The sequence below is a fragment of the Trichosurus vulpecula genome, chromosome 7, assembly GCF_011100635.1.
Source record: "Trichosurus vulpecula isolate mTriVul1 chromosome 7, mTriVul1.pri, whole genome shotgun sequence".
Classification (NCBI taxonomy): Eukaryota; Metazoa; Chordata; class Mammalia; order Diprotodontia; family Phalangeridae; genus Trichosurus; species Trichosurus vulpecula.
Genome location: NC_050579.1, coordinates 240,080,822 through 240,092,221, shown reverse-complemented (window position 1 = coordinate 240,092,221; position 11,400 = coordinate 240,080,822). Strand labels below are relative to the sequence as shown.

Sequence of the window (11,400 nt, the reverse complement as noted above, 5' to 3'; positions counted from 1 at the left end):
TCCTACAAGGCTCTAATTGATTAAGTTTATAAAAAAGTTCCATTTCCACGTTCAAAATCCCTAGGCCTGATCATAAATGTTTTATCACGCTTTCTTTCCCTGTACCTTACCACCCTTAACCCTGCTCTTTGCTCTTGCTGTGACCTCTAGCTCCTTCACCTCTCAGTTCATTCCCCAGCTAGCTGCCTTGTAACGTAACACTTTCTTCCCTTCCTTATCTTGTCTCCTCAGTGAACCTGCTTAACTCTATACTCAACTCCGGTGACCTAGCCATGCTCCCATCTTACCAAATTCCTCCTCAATTAATCACTCCCACAATCGGCTTTCTTTACTCCTATTTACTCGCAGCTAAGTGAAGCTGGAGGAAATCACTAAACCTCGCTGACTAGGTCCACTACAGATAGCTTATCTGAGCTCCACAGGTCCCAAACTGCAGCAAGGCCATCAATCTACTCCTCCCTACCCAATTCAGAAACCCAATCTCTGCAGCAGCTGTTCCAAACCTTCTCCTCACTCCTCAAGTCTCCCAAGGCACCCCTTTGTCCTATCCTCATGGCCAGAGGGCTGCAACCCATACTTTACTGACAAAATAATTAAGGCCATTTCCTATGAACTCCTCAGCTTATCTCACTGAAATATCTTGCTCTACTAACTCCTTCACTCTAGTCACTCATGAAGAGGAAACCCTTCTCCTGGAATCTATCCCTTCTAGGCTTCCCCAGCATATTGGGGCCCCTGCTCTCACCATCCCCACTCCTTCTTATGATCAATTTCTCTCTCTCTCCTCTCTTTCTCTATTTTTATCTCTTCCTCTCTCCTCTCCCTTTCTCTTTTCCTTTTTTCTCTTTCTTCCACTCCTTCTCTCTCCTCTTTCTTTTTCTATCTCTTCCTCTCTCCTCCCTCTTTTTCTCTCTTCCTCTTTCCCCTTCTTTTTCTATCTCTTCCTTCCTCTCTCCCTCTCTCTTTTTCTTTCTCTCTCCTCTCCCTTTCTTTTTTCTATTTCTCCTCTCCCTTTCTCTTTTCCTTTCTTTCCTTTTTCTAACTCTTCCTCTTTCCCTCTCCCTTTCTTCTGCTTCCCCTCTTTCTTTTTCTATCTCTTCCTCCCTCCTCTCTTCTTCCCTCCCCTCTTTCACTTCCTTTGCTGTTGTCCACAAACACTACCACATTTCCTCCACCCTTAGAAAATCTTTACTTGATCCTACCATCCCTGCTGGCTATCCTCTTGTATCTAGATCTCCCCTCAATAGCTAAACTCTGAAAAAAAAAAACAGAAAAAAACAAAACAAAACCAAACCCAAACCATCTACACTCACTGCTCCTGCTTTCATTCCCTCTCGCTCCTTCTCCTAAACCCTTGGCAATCTGGCTCCTGACTCCATCATTCAACTAAACTATTCTCTTAGTTGACAACTATAATGCCTCATTCCTCCTGACTTCTTCACAGCATTTGACATTATTAATCACTTTTACTTCCTCAATGTTCAATCTTCTCTGGGCTCTTGTGACCCTGCTCTCTCCTGGTTCTCTTTCTTCCTGATCGCTCCTCAGCTTCCCTGGCTGGTTCATCATCCATTTGATGCCCAGTACTTGTGGGACTCTGTTGTGGGCCCTCTTCTCTATCAGCTCCCATGGGTTCAACGATTGTCTCTACAATGACGACTCCTAGAGCTGTATATCCAGACCTAGCTTCTCTCCTGAGCTCCAATCTCATATCAACAACTGCCTTTTGGAAATCTTGAACTGGAGGTCTCTTAAGTATGTGAAATTCAAAATGTTCAAAGGAACTCATCCATGCCCCAGCCCTGAAACCAAATGTAGAGGATGCCACCATCCACCCAATCGCCCAGGCTCTCTGTCTCCCTCCTCTCAGGCATCTAGCCCATTAATCCATTGCCAAATCTCATCATTCCCACCATCGCACCTCTTGTATACACATCCTGTTGTTTTCACAGAGCCACTGATCTATGGGTATCAGGCCCGTGTCTGGGAGACCTAGGAGGCCAACTCTTGCTCAGATACTTGTGTAATCCTATACCCTCGCAATTATAATAGCAATAATCTTCTAAACTAGTCTCTCTGCCTCATTTCTCCCCACTCCATCCATCCTACATACAAAGGCAATTTTTCTAAAGTGTAGGTTTGACCATGTCACCTCCCTGCACAATCAACTCCTCTGGAATCCCTGGATCCTGGATCAGGATCAGTATGACTTAATTACCTCCACGATACAATATAAAATACTTTACATTTAAAGCTCCTCATAAACTGGCCACTTTCTACTCTCCCAGTCTTCTTACACTTTACTTCCCTCCACAAATTCAATCATCCAGCAGCACTGACTTCCTTGCTGTTCCTCACACGGATTGCTGTTGTTCAGCTACTTCAGTAACGTCTGACTCTCCATGACCCCGTTTTTGTATTTTCTTGGGAAAGATCCTGTTGTGGTTTGCCACTTCCTTCTCCAGCTCATTTTACAGATGAGGAAACTGAGGCAAACAGGGAGAAGTGACTTGCCCAGGGTCACACAGGTAGGAAGGTGTCTGGGGCCAGATTTGAACTCAGGAAGATGAGTCTTCCCAATTCCAAGCCCAGGGCCTTATCCACTGTGCCAGAACTAAACTCCATCTCCTGTCTCTGTCTCACATTCCTGGAATGCTCTCCTTCTTCCACCTCTGCCTGTGAACTTTCTGGGTTTCCTTCAAGTGAAAATCTTACCAGCAGAATGCCCTAGCTGGTTGATCCCCCATTTCTAAAACCTTCCCCTCTGAAGTCACCCTCCATCTTATGGACCTATTTATTTACAAGCTGTCTCCCCTGTTGGATCGGGAGCTGGCTCCTTGAAGGCAGGGACTGGGGTTTTTTGCCTTTCTCTGTATCCCCAGCACTTAGTACAACGTCTGGCACATTTAATAAATGTGCATGGCCTTGGCTAGATGTGACTAATCAAGGACCTGTGCTCCCATCACTATCTTAAATTCTGACCCAGACAGCCCCATCCCCCCATCTCTGTCTTTTGGGAGTTGGAGGACTCACTGTACAAAGACTTCCACATCACTGCTCCCAGGCCTGACCCTGTGAAGTAGAAGAAAAGTAAATTGTGGACATGAGTGTCCTTGGAATTTTTCTTATCATTCTCTGAAATCCATTTTAGATTCCAAACTGGTAACATCTTGGGCCGCACCAGCTCCCCCTGCCAAACAAGGATGCACACTGTATACGGGGTGGATGAGGCCTGCCAGGGTGGGGAGGTGGGCTTCACTCTGGAGGGTGTTCCCTCCATCCTAGACCTGCGTCTTTCTAAAAGCTGTTATGAAGGCCTGGGGCAATCGAACGAGCTCTCCTAACCACGCTACAGTGTGGAGGAGAGGTCAAGGGGGTGTGTGTGTGCCAGCTTGTGTGTACAATGACAGTGCAGATAGTTCCTTCTTCGCCCACTCTGGGAAAGGCCCAAGACAGGCTGCAGGGGTCCCTTCAAACGGCGTGGCAAGAAGGCAAGAACCGGAAAGGGAAAGATCTTAACAGCTTCTTCTAAATTAGTCCGGAATGAACAGTGCCTTCCCAGCTAATCCCCCTGCCTTCGGGCGGTGGAGGGGGGGGGCGGCGGGGCGCTGGCTTGGGTTTGGTTCCAGGCACAGTTCAGCTGAAGGGAGAAGGGGCAAAAACCATTCAGGGAACCTGCCCCCTCCTCCGGTGGGAGCCTCAGTGATGAGAGGGGGCAGGAAGAAAAAGAAAGGTCTGGTGGGGGAGGGGTTGGTAGGTCAGAGGGTGGGCATGGAAGAGCAAGCTCTAATTCTCATCAGGTAGGGCTGGCGAATTGTGGGAGGGGCACTGGATGGGTTTATGGATACTGAGATTATTGAAAACGAAATGGGGGGGGGGCAGGGAACAAGCACGTATTATGAGCCTACAGTGGGACCGAGCACCGTGCAAAGTACTTTACCCGGGCGGGGGTGATAGAAAATGGGGCGGAATGGGGATGCGGCCGGAGGGATGCAGAGGATGCGGAGGATGCAGGGCTCGGCCCACGCGTGGGGGATGGGCCCGCGGCCTGCAGGGAGCCCGGCCGGGCCAGGTCCGCATTGGCGCTTCGGCTACGAAGGGCCCAGGCCCGGTCCAGGGTGGGGGGGGGCGCGGCGGCGGCGCGCGTGGAGGGGGCGGGGAGGAGGAGGGGGAAGGGGGAGGGGCCAGGGCTCGCGGGAGGGGAGAGGGCGGGGAGAACGCGACTAGACTGGCGTGGAAACTGCTGGAAATGCCGAAGCACTGCAGAAAGGCACGGGTTCCGCCGCGAGCTCCTCGGCAAGGAGTCCCGGAGAGCTGGCCCTTCCCCCAGCCCCTTCTCCCCGTGCTGCCGGCAGCGGGTGGAGCTAGCCTGGGCTTTATTCCTTTTGCACGTTCCTGAGCGGGGGTTTATAAATGAAGTACAGCTCCCCCCCCCCCCCCCATCCAAAGATGTGCCTCAGCCACGGCGCGTTCCCCTCCCAGCTGCTCAAACCCCGTTCAGAAAAAGCCTCTGGCCTGTTCTTCCCGCGACCCCTGCTTTTTCTTCTCCCCCACGCTGGTTCCGGTGGGCTGGAGGTCAAGACTATCTCGCGGCTTAGCCCTTCCCCCCACCCCAGTTATGGGGGGGGCGGGGGGCGGTGATACTCGCTTAAGAGGGTGGCTGCGAGTCCTAGGCAAGGTTCCAGAATCTTTCCCAAAGGCAGATCACTCGGAGGGTCTCGCGACCCCTAAACCAGGCCCCCCACCCCCACCCCAGAGATCTTCGTTCTGTCCCGTGCAGCTGGGACAGCAGCTTCGGAATGAGAGGGGTTGCCCCCATCCTGACCCTTCCCCGGTTACGTCAATGAGCCAGTCAATGAACCTTTCTTAAGCCCCTGCTAAGGGTCAGGCCTTCTTGAGCGCAGGGGAGCTGAGAAGTCTAGGCAGCTCGGGCCCTGCTGTCTGGGAGCTGGCAGGCTGGTGGGGGTGGGGGGGAACCACGAGCAGACAATGCCCAGACGCGCTACCCACGGAATGGGTGACCTTGGGCAATTCGTTCCCCTGGCCCCTGCCTCAGTTTCCTCATGTGTAAAATAACCAGATGATTTCGAGAGAACGTTCCTTCCAATTCCAGTAGCTTCGTGTCTGGAATCTGTATATAGGTGTATGTGGTTAGAGGGAGGGGGGAAGGCGGGTGAGAGCTCAGAGGCTGCAGGTGCTCAGCTTGTGAGGCGGCCCCTTTAAGGCGGAGGGATTCGCTCGGGGAGCTCCGACGCCGTCGGTGCGCTGCCAATATATAGAGCGGGTGGGGGCGGCCGGCAGCTTCTCTTGTGCCAAGCTCCTCACGGTAGCGGGTCCTTGGAGCCGCTGGACTCAGCACTTCCCTGAACCGGCCTTCTTACCCGCAGCTGCTCAAGGTGACGTATCCCCCCACCTTATTTAATTCCTTTTTTCGTATTCGATGGCTTTCGTCTTTTCATGTTATTACCGAAAAGGTTCCTTAATGCTTCCCCCTCCCCCCATCCCCGCCGACCATTCAGGCTTTCGCATTTCTCGGCCAGGTGCTTTCCCCTTCCTCTTGCCCCTTTTCTTCTCTCAAGCCGCGGGAGGGTTCGAGGAGGGAGTGACAGACGCGCGGGGGCCGGTTGGTCGCGAGCTGCGTTCCCGGTGGGAACGGGCTAGCACGTGGTGGCCGCGCCGGTTCCCGCGGGACGCTGCCATGTTGGGCTCGCGCCTCCCTCCACTTCCGGCGGCTACGGGGAGCGAGAGGGGCATTCGGCGCGAACGGGGGGTTAGGCCGAGGTGACTCAGCGGGGGGGGGGGGGTGTTCCCTCGCCAGGTTTCGTTCTTGGCTTATAGTTGCGTAATTATAGCTGTCTTGGCCATCTAGGTATCGGATCTTACATAGTCTATTTCGGCCATGATGGCCACATTTTTCAGTAGCGCGCGGGGCGGGGGTGGGGGGTGGGGGTTCGAGAAGGGAGGAGCAGGTTCTGGAACATTCCCGGGGCTCCCTCCCCCCTCCCCTCGCGTCAGGGCCCAGATTGTTCTGGAAGCTTCTGGAACCGCGCGCCCCGCCCAGGTGCCCGGATGCTGGGATGGCGCCCGAGCCCCCAAGCGGAGATGGCGGGGACGTCGTGCCCCCTCGGCAGGGGGTGTCTCCTCGCCTCCCCCCCCCCCCAACCTGAAGGATCAGCCCCGGGTGGAAACTCCTCCCATCCCGCGGTGCCTCGTTGCATTCTGAGGGGTTGGAGACGCAGACGCTGGGGCTCTTTGTCCGCGTCCTTTGTCGTCTGTCGTACTAAACCTGGCCGTTATCCTGGTCCCCCCTCCCCCGATGCGGGGGCGGGGGCTGCTGCCCTTGTATTTGGTTACCTTGTGTTACATGGCACGAGGGCGGTGGGCAGACCCCACCCGGGGAGGCTGCGCATTCCCGGTGAGCAGGGCCCCGCGATGCTGATGCAGGTTTCGGGGCTTGGCTTCTGCTTCCTTCCTGGCATCCAGTTCTGCTAAAGGGTCTTCCATTTTAGTGTGAATTGAGGATGCTGTATGGGGGGGAGGGGAGCTATTAAACTAGGAGTCGGTAAGGTCTCCATTGGATTTCGCTTCTGGCTCTGGGGGATCTCAGCCTGGGTTTTTCCCCAAGACATCATCAGTACGCTTTCCAGGCTGTAGTAAAGCAGTAGTGAAATCTTGAAAGATCATTTCTTCCCCCAGATGTCAAAGTTCTTGGGGTTAGTAGCTTCTGGAGAGTATAGAAGCATTTCTCCAATACTTTATAGTCTACAGGGCATTTATTTGGTCTCAAAACAACCAAGTCTGGTGGTTTGGTTGGTTTTTTACTGTTTAATTACTGGGTAACTGAACCTGGCATGGGTAGGAATCACTGGGTTTTCTCGGATAATAAATTCTTGTGGGAAAGGTAGGGGAGGTCAGATGATGGACTCTAGATTAATTGTATCCTTTGTTATGTTTAAAGATGCCTGAGGAAGTACAGCATGGAGAGGAGGAGGTGGAGACCTTTGCCTTCCAGGCAGAGATTGCCCAGCTTATGTCTTTGATTATCAACACCTTTTATTCTAATAAGGAAATCTTCCTTCGAGAGATCATTTCCAATGCCTCTGATGTAAGTGTTACTATTGATAATGTTACGGTGACCTGGGGAGGGAAGTGGAGGAGGGTGGTAGTTCCAATCGGGTTTTCTGTTATGATTCCTGGTGAGATGCTTCATTGCAGTACCCTGGGGGGGAGGTGTCTGTGAACATGATCCTAACTGAACAGTACAATTCTAGGTAGTGTTTAGGAAGAGGTGGAAGGCTAGGATCTCTGAGTTGTAGAGAAGATAAAGGGATTGTCTTGTCTTAGAGGGATAGCTAATAAACCTGTATTCTCTCTCCTAGGCCCTGGACAAGATTCGCTATGAGAGTCTGACAGATCCTTCTAAATTGGACAGTGGCAAAGAGCTGAAGATTGACATCATCCCCAACCCTCAGGAACGTACTCTGACTTTGGTGGACACTGGCATCGGCATGACAAAAGCTGATTTGATCAATAACTTGGGAACCATTGCCAAGTCTGGCACCAAGGCTTTCATGGAGGCTTTGCAGGTATGGCATCCGCCCTTTTATTTGTCACTAGGATTGCTTGATGTGAACCTTTTCTTCTCTGTATGCCCAATTTCTGTCGTCTTTCATGTAGGCTGGAGCAGACATCTCCATGATTGGTCAGTTTGGTGTGGGTTTCTATTCTGCATACTTGGTTGCGGAGAAGGTAGTTGTCATCACCAAGCACAATGATGATGAACAGTATGCCTGGGAGTCTTCTGCTGGTGGTTCTTTCACAGTCCGTGCTGACCATGGTATGTATGTAGCTTAGTTTGTCTTAAGCTGGGTTGGATGAAATTTCTTTGAATTGGAATGTGTAGGTTAAAAAACTTAAGAGGTTTGTTTTGTGTTGGACTTGTTTCTATTCCAATTAATAATGACACTGGTTAAATTTCTTATTTCAGGTGAGCCTATTGGCAGGGGCACCAAAGTGATCTTACACCTGAAAGAAGACCAGACAGAGTATCTGGAAGAGAGGCGGGTCAAAGAGGTTGTAAAGAAGCACTCTCAGTTCATTGGCTATCCCATCACACTTTATGTGAGTACAAACTAGCCATTTACGTAAAGGGATTACTTTTTTTTAAACCTCTGCAGACCTAATTCAAACTGAACTGTTTCTGGCTGCCCTTAGTTGGAGAAAGAACGAGAGAAGGAAATCAGTGATGATGAGACAGAGGAAGATAAAGAAAAGGAAGAGGAAGAGCCAGCTAAAGATGAGGAGAAACCCAAGATAGAAGACGTAGGATCTGATGAGGAAGATGAAGGTAAGGACAAGAAGAAGAAGACCAAGAAAATCAAGGAGAAATACATTGATCAGGAAGAGCTGAACAAGACCAAGCCCATCTGGACACGTAACCCTGATGACATCAGCCAAGAGGAATATGGCGAGTTCTATAAGAGCCTCACCAATGATTGGGAAGATCACTTGGCAGTAAAGGTAAGAAATTTTGAGGGCCAGAATGTTGTGGAAAAGTTACAGTACATTTGGTGCAGACTACATGAAATGCAACAGTGGACTTGACTGCATTATTTAAAGAACTGTTTTCAATTGGAATGTTGAGGAAACTTGTCTCAGTTCTCTTGAGTGTCATTCTCCTTGGAGAAATGCTGAATTGTAGGCAGCTGTTTTCTGAACCAAGATGAGAAAAATTATTGTTTGCCTCCTTAGCATTTCTCCGTGGAAGGTCAGTTGGAGTTCAGAGCTCTGCTCTTCATCCCCCGCCGGGCTCCTTTTGATCTCTTTGAAAACAAGAAGAAGAAGAACAACATTAAGCTGTATGTGCGGCGTGTGTTCATCATGGACAGTTGTGATGAGCTTATTCCTGAGTATCTCAGTAAGTATTCCTTTAATGGGCTTACCGTTTCCTTTGTGAAGATTTTAACTTTTTAGATGTGTAAGCAGAAAAGATTTATTTTGTAACAAATAGCAATTGGTTATTTTTATCCTGCTTTTTCCTAGATTTTATCCGAGGTGTGGTGGACTCTGAGGATCTGCCCCTCAACATTTCCAGAGAGATGCTGCAACAGAGTAAGATCCTGAAGGTCATCCGTAAGAACATCGTCAAGAAGTGTCTGGAGCTCTTCTCTGAACTGGCGGAAGACAAAGAGAATTACAAAAAGTTCTATGAGGCCTTTTCGAAAAACCTGAAAGTGAGCATCTCTAGATTGTTAAGCACCTTTCTTGGGGGTTTTGGAATACTTCTCTGAATTGAGTAAACAGGGTTGCCAGACAGGACAGCAGTCAAAGCTGAGCTTATGTACTAATTTGTAAATAATGTCTTCTCTTCCTAAAGCTTGGAATCCATGAGGACTCAACCAATAGGCGCCGTCTGTCTGAGCTATTACGTTACCACACATCTCAGTCAGGAGATGAGATGACTTCCTTGTCTGAATATGTGTCTAGAATGAAGGAAACCCAGAAGTGCATCTATTACATCACTGGTAAGCTGCTTGGGCTTTGGTGAGGGTGTCAGGGATGTTGGCTGGCAAGCTAGGATATCCTGACAACTGCTTCTAATGACTTAATTATAACTTGCAGGTGAGAGCAAAGAACAAGTGGCCAACTCTGCTTTTGTGGAACGAGTACGGAAACGAGGCTTTGAAGTAGTATACATGACAGAGCCCATTGATGAGTACTGTGTGCAGCAGCTAAAGGAATTTGATGGAAAGACACTTGTCTCTGTTACTAAGGAAGGGCTAGAACTTCCAGAGGATGAAGAAGAAAAGAAAAAGATGGAGGAGAGCAAGGCAAAATTTGAGAACTTGTGCAAGCTAATGAAGGAAATTCTGGATAAGAAAGTTGAGAAAGTAAGTGCAATTTGGGAATAATGGATTTTTTTTAAATGGTTGGATTCTTACGAGTCTTGGGAAAGGCCTTTTATTGTTTTAGCCTAAATTGATGTCCTTCAGGGACTCATTGCAAACAATATTTAGACAGGTTTCTTTAAAAGAAATTGTGTGCTGGGAAGAAAGCCATTTCATAATTTAGTATAAACCAGACAGATTAAGGGTGTCATGAGTGCTTCATGTGACCCCATTGCACTGGCCATTCTGTACTCTGTGAGGCTACTACTTAATTTTAACAATGTTCGTAGGTGACAATCTCCAATCGGCTGGTGTCTTCACCTTGTTGCATTGTGACTAGCACATACGGCTGGACAGCCAACATGGAACGCATCATGAAGGCCCAGGCATTGAGAGACAACTCTACAATGGGATACATGATGGCCAAGAAGCATTTGGAAATAAACCCAGATCACCCCATTGTGGAGACTCTCAGGCAGAAGGCTGAGGCTGACAAGAACGACAAGGCTGTGAAAGACCTGGTGGTGCTGCTTTTCGAGACAGCTCTGCTGTCGTCTGGTTTCTCCCTTGAAGATCCCCAGACTCACTCAAATCGAATTTACCGTATGATTAAGCTAGGTCTTGGTGAGTATGATCTTGTGGCCGTGTCAGTCTGAAAAGATGAGTGGAAGGGCAATGCTGAGTCCACGTCAAGGAAGACGAAGTCAAATTCTGCCTGAGATTTGAGTGTATGAGCCCAGGGTGGGTCACTTAACATGTCAGCCCTAGTTTCCCCATCTGTAAATCAGGTGTTAAGTTTGAGGATAAAACTAAACCGTGTGGGAAACTTTGCAGGCCCGCTGCATTAAAGTCCTAAAGACAATTTGAGCCATTTGGGGGGGAGGCGCTTGGCGGTGCTGAATGATCTTTCACTGCAAGTGTTCAAACAAAGGATGGATTCTTAAATTTGTGATTGTCCTTTGAATCTATCCCAGTAGGTGATTCAGGAAAAAAGGGTTGGAAATCTGTTTTTTACACGTATGGTGTGTATCCTCTAATATTTTTTTCTTCTCAGGCATTGATGAGGATGAGGTGACTGCGGAAGAACCCAGTGCTGCTGTTCCTGATGAGATCCCCCCACTTGAAGGAGATGAAGATGCCTCCCGCATGGAGGAGGTGGACTAAACAAACCTGCATCAGACCCCCACCCTCTGTATAGTTCCCTGTGTTTTCCCACAGCAGCAGTAGAGGCCCTGTCCTTGCCTGGCTCCATCTGCCAATGTCTAGTGGTTTTTTTTTCCTCCTGTTTTCCAGTGTATAAGGGCAGGGTTTCCAGGGTCCCTGTTCCCCCTCTCCTGATATGGGGAGTAGGATGTTGTGTATTGTGGGCTGTTAATGTTTATTTTGTTCTGAAAATTAAAGTATGCAGAATAAAGAGAATGCAGTTTTTACACGGAACTCTTGCAGCCTGGTGTACTTGATTTACTGGGCAAATAATGAATGGGTGGTTGGAGATCTTGAGTTAAGAAAGGGA

General features: G+C 49.3%; 1 protein-coding gene across 1 annotated transcript; it reads left to right on the top strand.

Moving 5' to 3' along the window:
- The first annotated feature begins 5,259 nt into the window (after positions 1 to 5,259).
- On the top strand, positions 5,260 to 11,324 carry HSP90AB1 (heat shock protein 90 alpha family class B member 1). Its single transcript, XM_036766968.1, has 12 exons — positions 5,260 to 5,396; positions 6,959 to 7,105; positions 7,380 to 7,586; positions 7,678 to 7,837; positions 7,988 to 8,121; positions 8,215 to 8,520; positions 8,752 to 8,917; positions 9,043 to 9,233; positions 9,377 to 9,524; positions 9,622 to 9,890; positions 10,178 to 10,511; positions 10,942 to 11,324. Exons 2-12 carry the CDS (start codon positions 6,959 to 6,961, stop codon positions 11,049 to 11,051), a joined length of 2,172 nt encoding a protein of 723 aa, XP_036622863.1. The 5' UTR covers positions 5,260 to 5,396; the 3' UTR covers positions 11,052 to 11,324.
- Positions 11,325 to 11,400: the final 76 nt, after the last annotated feature.